The sequence below is a fragment of the Suncus etruscus genome, chromosome 20 (genome assembly GCF_024139225.1).
Source record: "Suncus etruscus isolate mSunEtr1 chromosome 20, mSunEtr1.pri.cur, whole genome shotgun sequence".
In the NCBI taxonomy this organism is placed as follows: domain Eukaryota; kingdom Metazoa; phylum Chordata; class Mammalia; order Eulipotyphla; family Soricidae; genus Suncus; species Suncus etruscus.
Window position 1 is genome coordinate 36,667,012 of NC_064867.1, and position 17,659 is coordinate 36,684,670.

Genomic DNA, 17,659 nt, shown 5'->3' on the forward strand with positions numbered 1-17,659 from the left:
AAATGAGTTGCTAGGGCCTTTGGAATGGAGAGGGAGGTTGGCTAATGGCTGAGGGACTCAGCTGTAGTGATAATTGTCCTGAATGGGTGACTATAGCACAATCTTGGGTTGTGGAGGAACTCAGGTTGGTCTCATCTACTGGACCTACAGCTCCTAGCTGCAGGGAGAGGCATGAGAGATCCTGCTCAAGAGCATGTCACCCTTGGGGGCCAGAGAGATAGCGTTTGCCTTGCATGCAGAAGGACGGTGGTTTGAATCCCGGCATCCCATATGGTCCCCAAGCCTGCCAGGAGCGATTTCTGAGTGTAGAACCAAGAGTAATCCCTGAGCGCTGCCGGGTGTGATCCAGAAACAAAACAAAACAAACAAACAAAAAAAAAAACATGTCGCCCCACCTGCACAGAAAGTTGGAACCTGGGGGAACCTCCATGTTGGGCCCTCATGCCCTGATGACTGCCTCTTCCTGGGCCCCAGCCTATTTATTTCCCCCTCTGGGTGCTGCCTCTCTGCCTCCCTGGAACCACTGGAAAAGATGAGTGAGTTCGGGCCTGGTTCTATATCCCTTCCCCCAAAAAAGATGTTAATAACTGATAAACAGATTTATTCCTGCTGCCATCTCCCCCATGTTCCCAGCATCTGTCACTGTGACTCTTGTGCACTGGGTTGAACCCCAGGTTGCCACATGCTCATTCATCCACTGCACTAGCGTTTAGGCTACGTGGTACTTGCAGGAGTTGGCACCCCTTTTTGTGGTGCTCATGTAACAGCTGGCTGCAGTGTCAGGGGTCACAGCAGAGCAACCAGGCACAATCTGCTCCTGCTTGTAGCACATGTGAAGCAACAGGGATGTGAACTCAGACCGCATGCTTGACAATGCCCCGGCGCTGTTCCTCTGAGCATCATTTTTTATTTTTGGGAAGGCCACACAGCAATGCTTGCTCAAGGGTTGCTCCTGGCTTTGCACTCAAGAATCATTCCTGGCAGTGTTTGCGGGACCATATAGCATACTGAGGATTGAACTTGAGTCACTCACATGCAAGGCAAAAACCCTCCTCACTGTACTATCCTCTCTGGCCCCAATCCACAGGCCTTTCCTCTACTTAGACTAATGTCGGTTCTAAGCCCCACTTCAAATTTCCAGTTGTGGGGCCAGAGCGATAGCACAGCAGGAAGAGCATTTGTCTTGCATGCAGCTGACCCGGGACTGACCTGGGTTTAATCTCTGACTGCCTGGAGTGATTTCTGAGTCCAGTGCCAGGAGTAACCTCTGGGTACTGCAGGGTGTGGCCCAAAAACCCAGACAAGCAAAAAACCAAATTTCCAGTTGTCTGAGCATGTCTGTGTAGCTTCCTTTGAGAGCTTCAGAAAGCTACAAAATATAAATTTGATATATATATATATTTGGGGGGGGGGGCCAGCACCCGGCAGTGCTCAGGGGTTACTCCTGGCTGTCTGCTCAGAAATAGCTCCTGGCAGGCACGGGGGACCATATGGGACACCGGGATTTGAACCAACCACCTTTGGTCCTGGATCGGCTGCTTGCAAGGCAAACTCCGCTGTGCTATCTCTCCGGGCCCAAATTTGATATATTTCAAAGCAGCTTTGCACCTCTTTAAAGGGACAGGGTATTCTATAGAATTGTTGTTATTATTTTTTTTTGGGGGGTCACACCCGGCAGTCTCACACTCCTGACGCTCAGGCAGGCTCAGGGGACCATATGGGGTGCCGGGATTCGAACCAACAGTCTGCATGCAAGGCAAACGCTTTACCTCCATGCTATCTCTCCGGCCCCCTATACAATTATTTTTTTTAAAGCATTCTAATCCTGGGTTAGAGAGATAGTCAAGCAGGTAAGGCACTTACTTTGCATACAGTCAACCTGGATTCAATCCCCAGTACATATGGTCCCCCAAACACCACCAGGAGTAATCCCTAAACACAGCTCAGAATAAACAGTGAGCACCACTGGGTGTGGCCTCCAAACAAAAGTTCTTTTTTTTTTTTTTTTTTTTTTTTTGGTTTTTGGGCCACACCCAGCGATGCTCAGGGGTTACTCCTGGCTATCTTCTCAGAAATAGCTCCTGGCAGGCACGGGGGACCATATGGGACACCGGGATTCGAACCAACCACCTTTGGTCCTGGATCGGCTGCTTGCAAGGCAAACGCCGCTGTGCTATCTCTCCAGGCCCAAAAGTTCTTTTTTTTTTTTTTTTTTTTTTTTTTGGTTTTTGGGCCACACCCATTTGACGCTCAGGGGTTACTCCTGGCTATGCTCTCAGAGGTCGCCCCTGGCTTGGGGGGACCATATGGGACACCAGGGGATCGAACCGCGGTCCGTCCTACGCTAGCACTTGCAAGGTAGACACCTTACCTCTAGCGCCACCTTCCCGGCCCCCCAAAAGTTCTTATTTAGGCTAGAGAAATAACTCTAAAATAGCCAGAAATATGAAGGCGATCCCTAGCACAAAATGAAACCCTAAGCACTAAAGTGGGAACAATCCTTGAGCACCACTAAGTGTGACCCAAAACCCAAGAAAAATAAAATTTAAAAAATTGGGGGCTTGGCAGGGTTTGGGGACCATATGTTTTGGTGGGAATCTAACTAGCAGCTGCATGCCAGACTAAAACACTTGATGTTCTAAATCTTGGCCAGAAAGTATTCTTATCTGGGCAGAAAATCAAATCTTCAGATTATTTTCTACTTCAAGGAAAGATTAAAGGAAAGGAATCAATGATTAATAAGAAAAAACAAGTTGGGGGCCAGCGTGGTGGCGCTAGAGGAAAGGTGTCTGCCTTGCCAGTGCTAGCCTAGGACGGACCTCGGTTCAATCCCCCGGCATCCCATATGGTCCCCCAAGCCAGGAGCGACTTCTGGGCGCATATCCAGGAGTAACCCCTGAGCATCACTGGGTGTGGCCCAAAAACCAAAAAAAAAAAAAAAAAAACAAGTCGGGGCTGGAGAGATTGGACAGCAGGAAGGATGTTAGTCTTCATGTAGGTAATCCAGGTTTGATCACCAGCTTCCCATCCAAGAGGAATTCCTGAATGCAGAGTTAGAAGTAACTCCTGAGCACTGCCAGGTGAGACTCCAAAAGAACCAAGAAAGGAAAGTGTGGGGCCGGAGAGATAGCATGGAGGTAGGGTGTTTACCTTGCATGCACACGGACGGTGGTTCGAATCCCGGCATCCCATTTGGTCCCCCTGAGCCTGCCAGGAGCGATTTCTGAGCATAGAGTCAGGAGGAACCCCTGAGCACTGCTGGATGTGAAACTCCCCCCCCCCCAAAAAAAAGGAAAGTGAGCTACCAATCTATAGTTTGTCCAGGAAAAGTAGAATGTTCAGGATGGACTTGGATCACAGACACAGCAATCTTTTTTTGTTTTTGTTTTTGTTTTTGTTTTTGGGCCATACCTGGCGATGCTCAGAGGTTACTCCTGGCTGTCTGCTCAGATATAGCTCCTGGCAGGCACGGGGGACCATATGGGACACTGGGATTCGAACCAACCACCTTTGGTCCTGGATCGGCTGCTTGCAAGGCAAATGCGACTGTGCTATCTCTCCAGGCCCAGACACAGCAATCTTAATCACTCTTGTAGTTATGGTCTTGGACACCCAAAACAAGGGAGACCAAATAATGGCAACTTAGCAGTCTAGCAGCTAAATTTTCACATTCCCAACCAGGAGCCATTAGATAAACCACCAGTAGTACCAGGAAGAGACGGGAGGGTTACACATGACAGAGACTTTAAAACACATAGGCTCGGGGCTGGAGAGATAGCATGGAGGTAAGGCCTTTGCCTTGCATGCAGAAGGATGGTGGTTCGAATCCCAGCATCTCATATGGTCCCCCTGAGTGCCTATGGGTGTGACCCAAAATCCAATCAATAAATAAAGTTAAAGAAAAATAAAAGTCCTAAGTGTAAAGCATGGCTGAGACTATTGGCCATATGACCATGACTTAGTACCTAAACTAACTTCAGCAAGTTATAAAATGGAGTTCATAATACACTGAGTCATTGTGATGACTAAAAAAGGAATAAGGTACTTCAGGTTGGTCCTGGAAGATACTGTGCTTGGTAAATAACTGCTGACTGTCCCCACTGGCTTGAGATCATGCTCCATATTCCACCCCAAGCCCCCAGGATGATGCTAGGAACTACTGCCTCTACCAAGCATTCAGGCTCCCAACTTTCACCACTATCACCCCACAGCCAGTCTCCTCTTTCCATAGCATCAACTTTCATCTTGGTCTCTGGCCAATGGGATGGTAATCTCTGGCCTTTGTCCAGTGGTTTCAGAGGAGATGTCCAGGAAAAGGTGGTGGCCAGGAACCAGTTGCAAATTCTAGGCAAGGACAGAGGGACACAGTCCAGCCAGTGAGCCCACAAAGTACCCTCCCTACCCACATTGGGGGGAACTAAGGAATGATACCAGGGAACCACCTGCGAGGTTTAACCAAGAATTCCTAGATGGTGCCATTGCAATAGTGCAGTGGTAGGGCGTTTGCCTTGCACGCGGCTGACCCAGGACAGACCTTGGTTCGATCCCCAGCGGCCCATATGGTCCCCCAAGCTAGGAGTGGTTTCTGAGTGCATAGCCAGGAGTAGTCCCCGAGTGTCACAGGGTGTGACCCAAAAACAAACAAAAAAAAAGATGAGTCTGAGAAATAGGACAGATTGGGGGGCACTTGCTTTGCAAGTTGACTGGGTTCCATCATAGAATCCTCCAAGCTCTACCAGGACTGATCCCTCAACATAGAGCAAGGAGTAACTCCTGAGCACCACCAGGTATGGCCCCAAAACTTAAAGAAAAGAATTCCCCAAACTGTATCCGTGCCCTACAACCACTGCCATGTTTGCTCATGAGCCAACTTCATGGATTCAGTTTATTCTGGAAAGATGTTAACCAAGCTGCGAAAAATCATGGGTACACCAGCTGAAAACTAGGGCATTCTCTGGAGGAGGGGCCAGCCTTTCCATACCTGGCAGCTGTAACTAGCCTTGATAGCCACTGCCATATCCATTTTGGAATCCCTGGATGTTTCCTGGATGTTCCTAGAAGGAACACACCAAATTAGGTATCGAAGTAGTAGAAAGACCACTGAAATTAAACCAACAAAACAAAAAAAGGGGACCGGAGAGATAGCATGGAAGTAGGGCATTTTCTTTGCATGCAGAAGGATCGTGATTCAAATCCCGCCATCCCATATGGTTCCCCGAGCCTGCCAGGGGCGATTTTTGAGCATAAAGCCGGGAGGAACCCCTGAGCGCTGCCAGGTGTGACCCAAAAATCAAAAACAATTTTTTATTACTGCTTATTTATAAACAGGCAATATAAAGTAAATTATTTCATGCTTGTCAAAGGGGCAGGTTTAGGGGTGGTGGGAATCCAGGGACAATGGTGGAGGGAATTTTACAGATAGCGAGTTGTTGTTGGAACATGGAATGGCAGAAATAATTGTATTATGAGCAACTATTGCAAACTATTGTATTGGAATAAAGTAAAAATAAATAAATAAATAAATAAAAGAATTGGGGCCAGAGTGGTGCTGCAAGCGGCGAGGCGTTTGCCTTGCACGTGCTAACCTAGGACGGACCTGGGTTTGATCCTTGGGGTCCCACATGATCCCCCAAGCCAGGAGCGATTTCTGAGCGCATAGTCAGGAGTAACCTCTGAGCATCACTGGGTGTGCCCCCCCCCCTAGAAAAATTAAAAGAATTTCCAGAAGAAATAAGGGAGACTGGACACCCTCAAATCCCCATATCCATGAAGGGATCCTGGGACTCAGCCTCCAAACTACTACTGGTGTTGGAGGAATGAAGGAGATGAGGTTGCTGTCAGGAAGTGGGGGCGCAGAATATGTACCCTAATGTCCTGTATATATTTGTACAGAATCAGAATCAAGCTAAATCACAAACACATAGGAGCAACTGGCAATACCAGTGATCTCAATGGGCAGCAAATGAAGGGTAGGATGTTCTACCCTTCCTGTCCCCTGCCAGCAGCACCAGGACCACAAGACACAGAGATCTGGTGGTCAACTGGGGTGGCTGCAGAAACTGCAATTCGGGGGAGCTGTTCTAAAGGAGGTGTTGGAGGTCTAGAAGGGCCATTGAGAATCGTCTGATGCCTCAGTTGCTTGTAGACCCAAGAGTCCTACCTTTTGGGATATTGTTAATGTAGGGAGACAAAGACTCAGCGACCATTTTATATTTCTGTCCCCGAGGGAGAGAGAGTCCAGTGTGACAGAGAAAGAAGATTGTAAAGAGAGGAGCAATGTCTGCAATTTTGAAGGGGTTTCCAGAATGAAAACAGTCTCTTGGTCTGGTGATCTGGGAGATGGAACAATCCCCTACAGACCCTCAAGCTAGAAGCTTCCAGCTCCATGCAGGCCAACTTCTACAGATGAAATCTTCCACTGTGCTGCGGAAAAAAGGTGGGCGGTGGACACGAGACAGAAAGCCTGCCCTGGGGAAGCCAGCTCAGCCCCAGGAAAGACTGTCTTTCCTGTTCAAATGATATTTGCAGCTCTTCTGTTGACAAGAGAAATTTGTGGTTGTGTAGAAATAGAAAAGCAAACTCAGAGGATGGAGAACACAAATTTGGCATGCAGGTGGCCTGGGTTCAGTTCCCAGCATCACATGGTCCTGGTCACAACTGGACATGGCCCCAGGGGTCACCCTGAGCACCACTGGGTGTGACCCCAAAGATAAAATGAAATAAAATCAAAATTAGATTTAAAAATTAGATTAAAAGTTACAGGGGCCGGGCGGTGGCGCTAGAGGTAAGGTGCCTGCCTTGCCTGCGCTAGCCTTGGATGGACCGTGGTTCGATCCCCCGGTGTCCCATATGGTCCCCCAAGCCAGGAGGAACTTCTGAGCGCATAGCCAGGAGTAACCCCTGTGCGTCACCGGGTGTGGCCCAAAAACCAAAAAAAAAAAGTTTACGGGGCTGGGAAGGTGGCGCTAGAGGTAAGGTGTCTGCCTTGCAAGCGCTAGCATAGGACGGACCGAGGTTCGATCCCCCGGTGTCCCATATGGTCCCCCCAAGCCAGGGGCGATTTCTGAGCGCATAGCCAGGAGTAACCCCTGAGCGTCAAACGGGTGTGGCCCAAAAGCCAAAAAAAAAAAAAATTACACAAGAGAGGCCAGAGCGGTGGCACAAGCAGTAGGGCATTTGCCTTGCGCGCGTCCTGAACTAGGATGACCTCGGTTTGATCCCCCGGTGTCCTGTATGGTCTCCCAAGCCAGGAGCAATTTCTGAGCACAAGGAGCCAGGAGTAACCCCTGACAGTCACCAGGTGTGGGCCAACACCCCCCAAAAAAACTACATGAGAGGCCAATGACATAGTACAACATGAAGGGTGTTTGCTTTATACATGGTCAACCCAGGTTCAATCCATAGCATCATACATGGTCTTCTGAACCCCTCCAGGTGTGGTCTAGAGCACAGAGCCAGGAATCAGCCCTAGCATTGCTGGATGTGGCCCTCCAAAACACAAGCAAATGAGCTACTAGTTGCTCCTGATTTTAAAGATAATATAAACAAGTAGATGATAGATAAATACATATATATTTGGGGGGTTCTTGGGGTGGGGTGACAACTTGCGGTGCTAAGGCTTACTCCTGGCTCTAAGGTCAGGAATCAATTCTTCCAGGCTTGAGGAACCATATGGAATGCCAGGGATCGAACCCAGGTTGACCAAATGCAAAGCAAATGCCCTATCTGCAATATTATCGCTCTATCTAGCCCTATACATACATGTATTTATACAAAAATGTATTTATGTATAGGGTAGGAACATGGATACAAATGTATATTTGTATTTATCTACTGATATATAGATATATACATGGATGTTTAGATGCATACATTTACACAGAATCTATAGATGGTACAATGTAGATGTGTACAGGCAAACAGACATAGGTATATAGATACAGCCATAGCTATATATATCACAGATAAATGCAGCTATAAATACATAGGGAAACAGATACATAGAGATAGACAAAATACAAATAATTCTTTGTGATAATGTAGGATATCAGCATGTGCTGTGTGATGTATGTGATAAATATTTCACACATATATATGTGATATGTGCTGGTGTTCAAGGGTATTTATCGTCATGAAAGTTCTAGAAAGGAAAAGCTATCAAAACCTGATTCCGCATTAGCCGGGGAAACTGGGCAAGGAGTCATTCACGTACATATGGGTCATTCACACACAGTGATGCAAAGCAATGCCGTGGGCACTTGGACGACAGGACACACCCCAGAGCCGTCACCTTCAAATTGTTTTCTTTGCTAACATGCCTAAATGTCTGCCACAGAGGCAGGAAAGAGGCAGGGTGGGCTGGGGAGGGCAGACAAGAGGCAGAAGGGAGGGGAAGATGGCATGCCCTGAGCATCAACGGGTGTGGCCCAAAAACCAAAAAAAAAAAAAAATTTTTTAAATAAGCACAAATGTTCTCTTTGCTTCAAAAACAAAGTTGTAGATTCCTACGCATAGCATGGTCACATTTTCATGAAAGGAAAAGCAGGCATAAAACACAGTTTTAGGGGCCGGGTAGGTGGCGCTGGAGGTAAGGTGTCTGCCTTGCAAGCGCTAGCCAAGGAAGGACCGCGGTTCAATCCCCCGGTGTCCCACATGGTCCCCCCAAGCCAGGGGCGATTTCTGAGCACATAGCCAGGAGTAACCCCTGAGCGTCAAACGGGTGTGGCCCAAAAACAAAAAAAAAACAAAAACAAAAAAAAAAAACACAGTTTTAGGGGCCGGAGTGGTGGTGCAGTGGTAGGGCATTTGCCTTGCATGCAGCTGACACAGGACTGACCTCGGTTCTATTCCTGGCATCCCATATGGTTCCCCGAGCTTACCAGGAGAGATTTCTGAGTGCAGAGCCAGGAGTAACCCCTAAGAGCCGCTGGGTTGCCCTAAAACCAAACAAACAAATAAACCAGGGTTTTTAGTTTGTTTTGGCTAGGGGCCATGTCCACTGTACTCAAGCCAAGATACTCTTGGCTTGGTATGTGGAGTCATATGGGGGGGGGGTTGCTTAGGGGACTTAGTTAGTGGAGCTAGAACCCAATCCCAAAGGTGTGGGAGCAATAGCACATCGGGTAGGGCACTTGCCTTGCAGGAAGCTGACCCAAGTTAAATCATCAGTGTCCCAAGACCACCAGGTAGTGCAATTCCTGAGTGCAGAGCCAGGAGCAAGCCCTGGGCACTGTCAGGTGTGGCCCCACAAACAATTTAAGAACTTAAAAAGAACACTGGCATTCAAACTAGTGCTTTACCACTGAGTCACATTCCCAGACCTTGCATAGATTTTTTTGGGGGGGTCACACCTGGCAACGCTCAGGGGTTACTCCTGGCTCTGTGCTCAGAAATCGTCCCTGGCAGGCTTGGGGGACCATATGGGATGCCGGGAATCAAACCCAGGTCCGTCCTGTGTTGGCCGCATGCAAAGCAAATACCCTACCGTTATCTCTCCAGCCCCTGTATAGAAGTTTTTGTTTTTGTTTTTGGGCCACACCCGGTGATGCTCAGAGGTTACTCCTGGCTATGCGCTCAGAAATCGCTCCTGTCTTGGGGGACCATATGGGACGCCAGGGGACCAAACCAGGGTCCGTCCTAGGCTACGAGGGCAAGGCAGACTCCTTACCACTTGCGCCACCGCTCCAACCCCTGCATAGATGTTTTTGAAAAAAGGAAACAATACGGGGCCGGGTGGTGGCGCTGGAGGTAAGGTGCCTGCCTTGCCTGCTCTAGCCTAGGACGGACCGCGGTTCGATCCCCCGGCGTCCCATATGGTCCCCCAAGAAGCCAGGAGCAACTTCTGAGCGCATAGCCAGGAGTAACCCCTGAGCGTCAAATGGGTGTGGCCCAAAAACCAAAAAAAAAAGAAAAAAAAAAAAAAGGAAACAATACAGTCTTCACAGTGGTAGGTCTTAGGGAGAGAGATGGATAAGTCGAGTGTAATGCAGTCACCAAGTTCTTTGAACACATGCCACTTGGATAGAGGCAATTTAGTTATTATAATTCTAATAATTGACATTTAAATAAATTGACAACCATTTCTCCATGCCAACCAAGATCTAACATCTAGCAGTTGGTGTTGGGGAGACCATACCTGGCAGTGCTCAAGGGTTACTGCTGGCTCTATACTCAGGAATCACTCCTGGAGGTGGTAGGAGGACCATTTAAGGTGCCTGGGACCAAACCCGGGTTATGTGAAGTTGGTAAAGTCTTTTTGTTTGCTTGTTTTGGGGTCACTGCGGTGTTCAGAGGTTATTCTTTTTCTTTTCTTTTCTTTTCTTTTTTAGTTTTTGGGCCACACCTGGTGACGCTCAGGGGTTACTCCTGGCTATGCACTTATAAATCACTCCTGGCTTGGGAGACCATATGAGACGCCAGGGGATTGAACTGCGGTCTGTTGTAGGTTAGTCCGGGCAAGGCAGACGCCTTACCGCTTGCGCCACTGAGTTCATTGCTATTTAAAATGCATGACTGTGGCTTGAAAAAGCTCTGGTGCATGAAGATCTGTGGACAAATGCTTACCACTAGGTAATGAATGGGTGGATGAATAGATGGGTTGGTGGGAGGATAGATGGGTAGGTGGGTGGACAAGTATACTGATGGGTGTATGTATGTATGTATGTATGTATGGGTAGATGGGTGGATGGATAGAAGCGTGGTTTGGTTGGCAGATGAATAGATGGGTAGGTGGGTGAGTGGGTGAATGGATAGATGAATGAATGAATGAAAGGATGGATAGATAGGTGAATCAATGGATCAGTGGTAGGTAGGTGAGTAGATGAGTGGGTGGGAGGATGGATGGATGGATGGATGGATGGATGGATGGATGGACAGGTAGGTAAATGAATGGATAGATAGATGGGTGAATAAATGGATGGGTGGGTGGATGGGTGGGTGGGTGAGTAGAAAGTTGAATAGATGGATGGGTGGAAGGGTTGGTGGGTGAATGAGTGGGTGAATGGATGGATGGTCAGATGGGTGGTGAGTGGGTGGGTGGATGGGTGGATAGATGGGTAGATGGATGGATGGGTGGGTTAGAATGGTAGACGATAGGTGGGTTGGATGGATGGGTGGATCAGTGGGTGGGTAGAATGAAAGGTGGGAGGATGGATAGATGGGTAGATAGATGGGTAGATGATGAGTGGATTGGATGGATGAGTGGATTGGTGGGTGGGTAGAATGAATGATGAGTAGAAGGATGAATGGATGGTGTTTGGGGGACATGGATATATGGGTGGGTGGATAGAAAAATAGATGGATGGGTGGATGGATGGGTGGATGCTGGGTGGATTGGATAGATCAGTAGGTGGGTAGAATGAATGGTGAGTGGGAGGATGGTTGGATAGATGGATGGATGGGTAAATCGATGGGTGGGTAGAATGAATGATGAGTGAAAGGCTGGATGGTATTTTGGGGGCATGGATATAGAGGTGGGTGGATGGATGGATAGATAGATTGGGTGGATGGACAGAGAGACCCCTTAGATAAAAAGAACAGTGCTAGAAGCCCTGGAGGCGAGGTGGGTTGAGATCCCAGAGGCAGGATCTGGGATCTGACTCCGGAGTGGGAAAGGGTTAACCCGGCCAGCCGGCGCTGCGGTGGGCGGGCAGAGCAGCGCGGAGCTCGGTTGGCAGAGCCAAGGCATCAGGAGGGAGGATGCGGCGGAGGCGCGGGGAGCGGCTGCGAGGACGTGCAAGGTGAACGGGGGCTGCAGGCTTTGCGCCCAGGTGAGGCTCTGGCCGGGGAAGGGTCTTTGGCATGGGGCACACGCACTGGACCCATGGGCTTGAGTCCTGGGGTTGCAGCGGGTCCTGGGGTGCCACCCCCACCAGGGACTGCAGGTAGGCACAGTGCCAGGGAGGTAACCCGAGATGGACCTGCTTTGGCCTGGAAGCTGCTGGCCAGTGTCTGGCCCATTTAGAGGGCATGCAGCAGCGAGATCCGCACCCCCACAAAACCTCCAGCAGCCAGGAGCACGGTGGACAGCCCCCCATCTATGCATGGGGGTGGAAAGCCAGCAGATGGCATGCTTACCGTCAAGGCCTGGCATTTCAACTGGTTTTTTTGCCTCCCCTGCAAAGCTTTTTGGAACCCCCCACCCCATCCCACAAAGTGAGTCACTGTGGTTTTCATAATCCCCAGGATGTTATCAGGCCCTTTGCTGTGTGACCTTGGGCGAGTGGCTCCATCTCTCTGAACCTCAGTGTTTCTTCCCTGTGAAATGGATCTCCCTACCCACACCTGCCAGTGTGGGCACCAGACTTCAAACGTGCCACTGAGGTTAGCGCCGGGGGAAAAAAAAGAGCTGGCCACGAGGTCCCTGGCGTTCCAGCTCCTGTGTTTCCGGGCTTTCAGTTCTGCCCCTCATCTCACCACAGACCCCCACACTGTCTAGAGCTAAGGCCTGAATCTGCCCACCCATGGGCACAACATGGGTTTAGGCAGTATTGCATAGCAGTAAGGTCTGACAGCAGGAATTCTTCCCCTGAACAGTCAGCTGCTGCCCCCAGTTCTGGCCACAGGGTTCTGGCCACAGGGTTCCGTCCAGTTCTTGGGCTCAGGGAGGGGCTATGAGAATAGGAGAAATCTTGGGGAGATCCACCTGAGCCCCAAGCCAGTGGCGGGAGACCTAAGAGGAATGGAAAGACTGAATGCTTCCTAGAGGGAGATGCACAGGTAGCTGAAACAAACTGTCATCATGTCCCTCCTGGCTCTCCACGCGTGTCCCCTCTCCCCATGAAATCCGTGTACTGACTTTCCATGGTGCTGAGAGTCACAGCTAGATATTTCTGGGGGCCCCTGTGACCTGGGCCATGTCTGCATTTCTCCTCCCTCTGTCACTTACCCCTGGCAGAAGTGGCTGCACCCTCTCAGCTAACCTCACTCCCAGCTCTTAGTCTTTTGTCATTTCTGTTTCCTTGGCTTTCCCTGGGAGCTTCTCCTGCCGGTTTCTGTCTTTCAACTTCGGTTTCAACTTTCACCTCACGTGGAGTAACCCTGTTTTCTCAACTCCCTCCTCGCTCTCTCACCTTTCTTCCTGTTTCTCACCCATGAGGTTGGCCCAGTGGGGAGGATCAGGGGTTCCAGGGAGCTGGGACCTGCATGGTACATGTAGCAAGGTGAGAGTTGGGGACCTGGCTGGAAAGGGGTGTATGGATATAGAGAATAAATAGGCTTTGCTACCTGCAAAGCCCCCAGCTCACAGCAGTCCCTTTGGGTCTGGGACACCCCCCATTTTACTTGTAGGAGAGATCAAAGATATCACCCATCTTTGGGGCAATAGAAAGTCAAAGCGAGATTCCTTTTGCACATGCCCCTCCCTTGGAATAGGATTTCTACTAAGCAGGAATGAAACAGGGACTGTGCCGGCTGGAGATACTGCAGGGGTGAGACCTCACAAGCCAGGGAACAGTGGAAGGTTTCTGTGCTCAGCACAGCAGGTGCAAGGCCAGGAGCTGGTTTCAGGACAGCATGGGGGAGGCAAGTAGGGGTGAAGCATAGTCAGCTGCCTCATGGACCTCTTTTCTTTTCCATCAGCCCCCTTTTGGGGGGGGAGTCACACCTGGAGATGCTGAGGGGTTACTCCTGGCTCTGTGCTCAGAATCTCTCCTGGCAGGCTCAGGGGACCATATAGGATGCTGGGATTCAAACCGGGGGTCCAACAGCCCCTTGAGGCAAACTTGAGTGCTGCCAGTCCTTACCGGTCCCCTCTCCGCAGGCTTCTTCAGTGAGGTCTGGAGTGGAGGCAGAGTGAACCATGGTCGCCTGTGCTCTCCTGCCTCTGCTGCTGTGGGTTCTAAGGGCTGGCCCTGTACTGGGCCGGGAGCTGCCCAGACCCCCTGACGACTCAGAGCCATACCTAACTGCAGTTGTCCGTCCTAAAGGCCTTGAGGGTCCCCAGTCCCAGGCTTCTGACTTCTGGGAGAAAGCCAGAGATGGAGACTCCTGGAACTCCGCTGTGTCCTCCATCCCTGCTGGAGAGCTGCCCCTTGGCCCAGCCCTGCATGGTCCGAGAGCTGCCTCGGGGCCACCCCGAGTAGGACCTGCGGTAACAGATGACTTACAGATGGCTCGAGGGTCAACTTCTCTGGGCTGGACAGGACCTCTTGACTCCCAGGAGAGTAAGGAGCACGAAGTACCAGGCCCACACCCAGGGGGGCCTCCCCAGCTTACTGTCATTCCCACAACTGTCAGAATCCAGCTTGGGGGTGCCACAGCTCCTCCCCTCCTTGGGGCATCTGCAGGTCTACAACCACCTAGCGAGCAGGGGGTGTTGATTGGAGACAAGACCAGTGCCCCTGAGATACCCCCCTGGGATGGCCACAACCCTCTCCACACTCCCAGCACCCCTCTGGGTACTGCCGGAAGCCCCGTGCTGGAGTCTCGGGGTGCTGAGGAAGACTTCCAGGAGGTGGCTCGAGGCCCCCCACTCATCCAGCAGGGTCATGCACCCCCTGATCAGCAGGGCTCTGAGATTCCAATTGAAGGGGGCTCCTCTCCAGAGCCTGAAACCCAGCCAGATCTGGCCAAAACTGGAAGCCACCCTCCTGCTCAAGAGACACCAGTGGAGCCCCCCAGGAAGGATGGGGGTAGAGAAGAGAGCTCCCCAAGTCCCTCACCCAAGCAGACTGACCCCCCTGATGTCAGGGGCACCCCAGCTACAGAGAGTTCTCAGGCTCCAGGTAAGTCTCAAAGGGCTGAGCGGGGCAGCATTTCAGGCCACTGCATGTTGGGGGAGGGAGGGAGGGTGCCCCAGTTTCTAAGTGACCTCCCATCCCTCTGGGCCCCCTGACAGACAAGGTGTCCAGCTGTCTCTAGGGACTGAGCTTGCAGGGCAAAGCAGGCAATGAGTTGGTTTGTCTTTTCAGAGGTCTCTGTGATGAACGGTGTGGACCCCATTTCCCCTCAGCGGGTGAGAGGGGCGGTGGGGAGTCCAGGGACCCCCAAGTCTCTCATCCCTAGCCTGCTGGACCCCGGCCCAGCTCCAAACCGGACAGACATTCCTAAGGAGGCTCTCAAGCCAGGTGAGGGCATGGTTGGGGAATTGAGGGGTCTGGGCAGCACTGAATCCCCCTGGGAGTGGGGGGGGGGACACATGCTCCCCTCATTGGGCATACCCAGTGTAGATCCATCACCCACAGAACCTGAAGAATTCTGACTCAGTGGATGCTTGGGCAAGCTCTGCAATTCGGGTGTTTCCTCCATGGGACTTCCCCTAGGGGACAAGGGGCTCTGCTAACCACTTTCCTGTGGGACCATGGCACCCAGGGTTTTGGGGAGACTTAAATATTGTCCCCAAGCCGGCTTCACAGGGCTGGTCTAATGTCATTGCAGATGACACTGAGGACTGGCCTGGACGCCCCCAAAGTCATCCCCCAGCACCCCCAGTTCAGGCCCCTTCCACGTCTCGCAGGGGCCTCATCCGCATCACCACACAGCGAGCCCTGGGTCAACCTGGCCTTCCGGAGCCCCCGGCCAGCTCCATGGCCCCGGTGCCAGTGTCCAGCCCCCCGGCCAATGCCACGGCCCCGCCACTGCTCTGGGGCCCCCTGAGAAGGGTGCTAAGCTTCTCCTGGGAGCTGCACGTCTACGGGGTGGGGGTGCTCTTCCTGCTGCCTGCCCTGCTGGCACTGGCCACACTGGCAGCCGCTCCATCTGGGCCCAGGCTGGCACTGGCAGCAGCGGCATTGGTGTTGGTGGGTGCAGTGCTTCGCTCGGCCTATATGCTGGCTGACCCCTACGGCTCGCAGGCTCGGCTGGGCATCCAGGCAGGCCTGGTGCTTTATAACCTGCCCTTCCCTTTGCTGGTCACAGCACAGGGGGCTCTGTCCCTGCTGGGCCTGGGCACAGGGCTGCCACCGCAGCTGCAGAAACCGCTCCTGCTGGCTGTGCTGGCCGGGTTGCACTTGCTGATCTTGCTGACCACCGACCTACTGTCCAGAAGGCCTGTGCTCAACCTCCTGGCCCAGGGCTTCTCCTGCGCCTGGGGTGCCACCGTGGCTCTGGGCACGCTCTGCCTGTGTCGTCGTCGCCTGCTGGCCGGGCCCAGGGCCTGGGACAGCAGCAGCCCTGGCCCTCGCTTGCTGGCCGTGGCTGGCTCCTTGGGTCTGCTGGCCTGTGGCTTGCAGCTGGCAGCCTCCCTCTGGCTGTACCCGGATCCGGGCCAAGTGGGGCGCTTCTCCTGGGCCTGGTGGGGTGTGCACTTCTGGCTGCGATTGCTGGAGCTCACCTGGGCGTTGGCACTGGCTCTGGCAGCAGTGGCCGCTGCTAGGCCTCGTCCACCCATGGAGCATGCCTGCTGGGCCAAGCTGCTGCGCCTGGCCTGCCCAGCCCCTCAGGGCAAGAGTGAGGTGCCTGAGCGCCCCAACAACTGCTACGTGGGGGGTCCCAGCGTTCCAGTGAATTTGCATGGCCTGGAACTCAACAGAAGCCTGATTCGCAATCCTGCAGAGCTGGGCCTCTCTGCAACACCCAGTTCAGGCGCCTGGGGCTCTAATGCATCTTTAGGCCGCATGCATCCTGCAGGCCCGGGGCTGTCTCGCAGCAGCGTGGGTCCAACCGGGTCCTTGAGCGAGCTGGATCTGCGTCCACCATCGCCCATCAACCTAAGCCGCAGCATCGACGCAGCGTTGTGCAGAGAGCACTTGGTGAGGGGCAGTGTGTTCCACCGCTGCGCTTTGTCCTCCTCGCCGCCAGGGGGCGCGCTGCAGTCGCGCCGCCGGGGCAGCCACCCGGAGGTGGCGCTCGAGCTGGAGCTCGACGGCGCCGCTTCACTGCGCCTGCGCGGTCGGTGCCACTCGCTCAGCGATGTGTCGCGCGTGCGCAGACCGACCCCGGCGCACCTGCAGGAGGGACACGGAGGGGATGCTGCTGCAATGGCCACGTCGGCCTTGAGCTCCCTGGACAGCTTCTCCCGCGGCTCCCTCAAGATCAGCTGGAACCCCTGGCGCCATGGGTTGTCCTCGGTGGACAGTCTGCCCCTGGAGGAGCTGCCCAGCACCGTGCAACTGCTGCCATCACATGCACCTGCACCACCAGGGCCTTCTGCAGAGCATCCTAGGGTGGTGCAGCCGCAGCCTCGTTGCAGGCCCGGGGACTCACGCAGCGCCTCCAGCGACACCATTGAGCTCTAAGGACTCAGCCCTAGGCCCGGGATCAGGAATCTGGTCTTCAACTGCTACTGGGACCCCTGACTCATTTGAGGACCTGACATTCTGGGCCCCTGCAGCCCTCACCCCAGTGGCTGGGCCTAAGTCCACCCACTTTTCCTGTTTTTAAATATATATCTATTTTTTTCCACCCCAGAGGGTATTTTGCACAGAGGCCGTTGAGTTACAAGAATCATTTCAGGGTGAACCTGTAGGTATTGGGGGAGTCCCAGAGAGGCAGGCCAGCTGCCCCAAGATTGTGGGGAGGTTAGACCAGACCGTTTGTTTGTCCAGACTGTCTTGTCCTCATTTGTGCCAAAGAAATAAACCCTTAGGACTTGGCTCGAACCTCCCTGTGCCCATGTCAGGGCTCGGCTAGCATGTGGGAGGCCCTGATCCGGATCCCTCCTCTCTTGTGCCAGAGGCCTTGCACATCTCTCTTCCTGACTCCAGGGCACTGACCTACCCAG

The 17,659-nt window shown here is 52.5% G+C and overlaps 3 protein-coding genes across 3 annotated transcripts in view; 2 read left to right on the plus strand and 1 right to left on the minus strand.

Annotated features, from left to right (window-relative positions):
- Window positions 1–17,659, minus strand: part of FANCD2 (FA complementation group D2) — a 1,230,368-nt gene that overhangs the window by 1,055,231 nt on the left and 157,478 nt on the right. The gene's annotated exons all lie outside the window — the stretch shown is intronic.
- Window positions 1–17,659, plus strand: part of EMC3 (ER membrane protein complex subunit 3) — a 146,271-nt gene that overhangs the window by 16,869 nt on the left and 111,743 nt on the right. The gene's annotated exons all lie outside the window — the stretch shown is intronic.
- PRRT3 (proline rich transmembrane protein 3) lies at window positions 11,711–17,220 on the plus strand. The gene is made up of 5 exons (XM_049766262.1): window positions 11,711–11,768; window positions 12,539–12,717; window positions 13,760–14,723; window positions 14,910–15,065; window positions 15,376–17,220. The coding sequence occupies exons 3-5, from the start codon at window positions 13,799–13,801 to the stop codon at window positions 17,172–17,174; spliced, it is 2,880 nt and encodes a 959-aa protein (XP_049622219.1). The 5' UTR covers window positions 11,711–11,768; window positions 12,539–12,717; window positions 13,760–13,798; the 3' UTR covers window positions 17,175–17,220.

Excerpts from the sequence above, each read along its gene's own strand:
- PRRT3 (XM_049766262.1), top strand. The coding sequence starts at position 13,799 with ATGGTCGCCTGTGCTCTCCTGCCTCTGCTGCTGTGGGTTCTAAGGGCT. Across the intron at positions 14,724-14,909 it reads AGAGAGTTCTCAGGCTCCAG|AGGTCTCTGTGATGAACGGT; the intron begins GTAAGTCTCAAA and ends TTGTCTTTTCAG. Across the intron at positions 15,066-15,375 it reads TAAGGAGGCTCTCAAGCCAG|ATGACACTGAGGACTGGCCT; the intron begins GTGAGGGCATGG and ends ATGTCATTGCAG.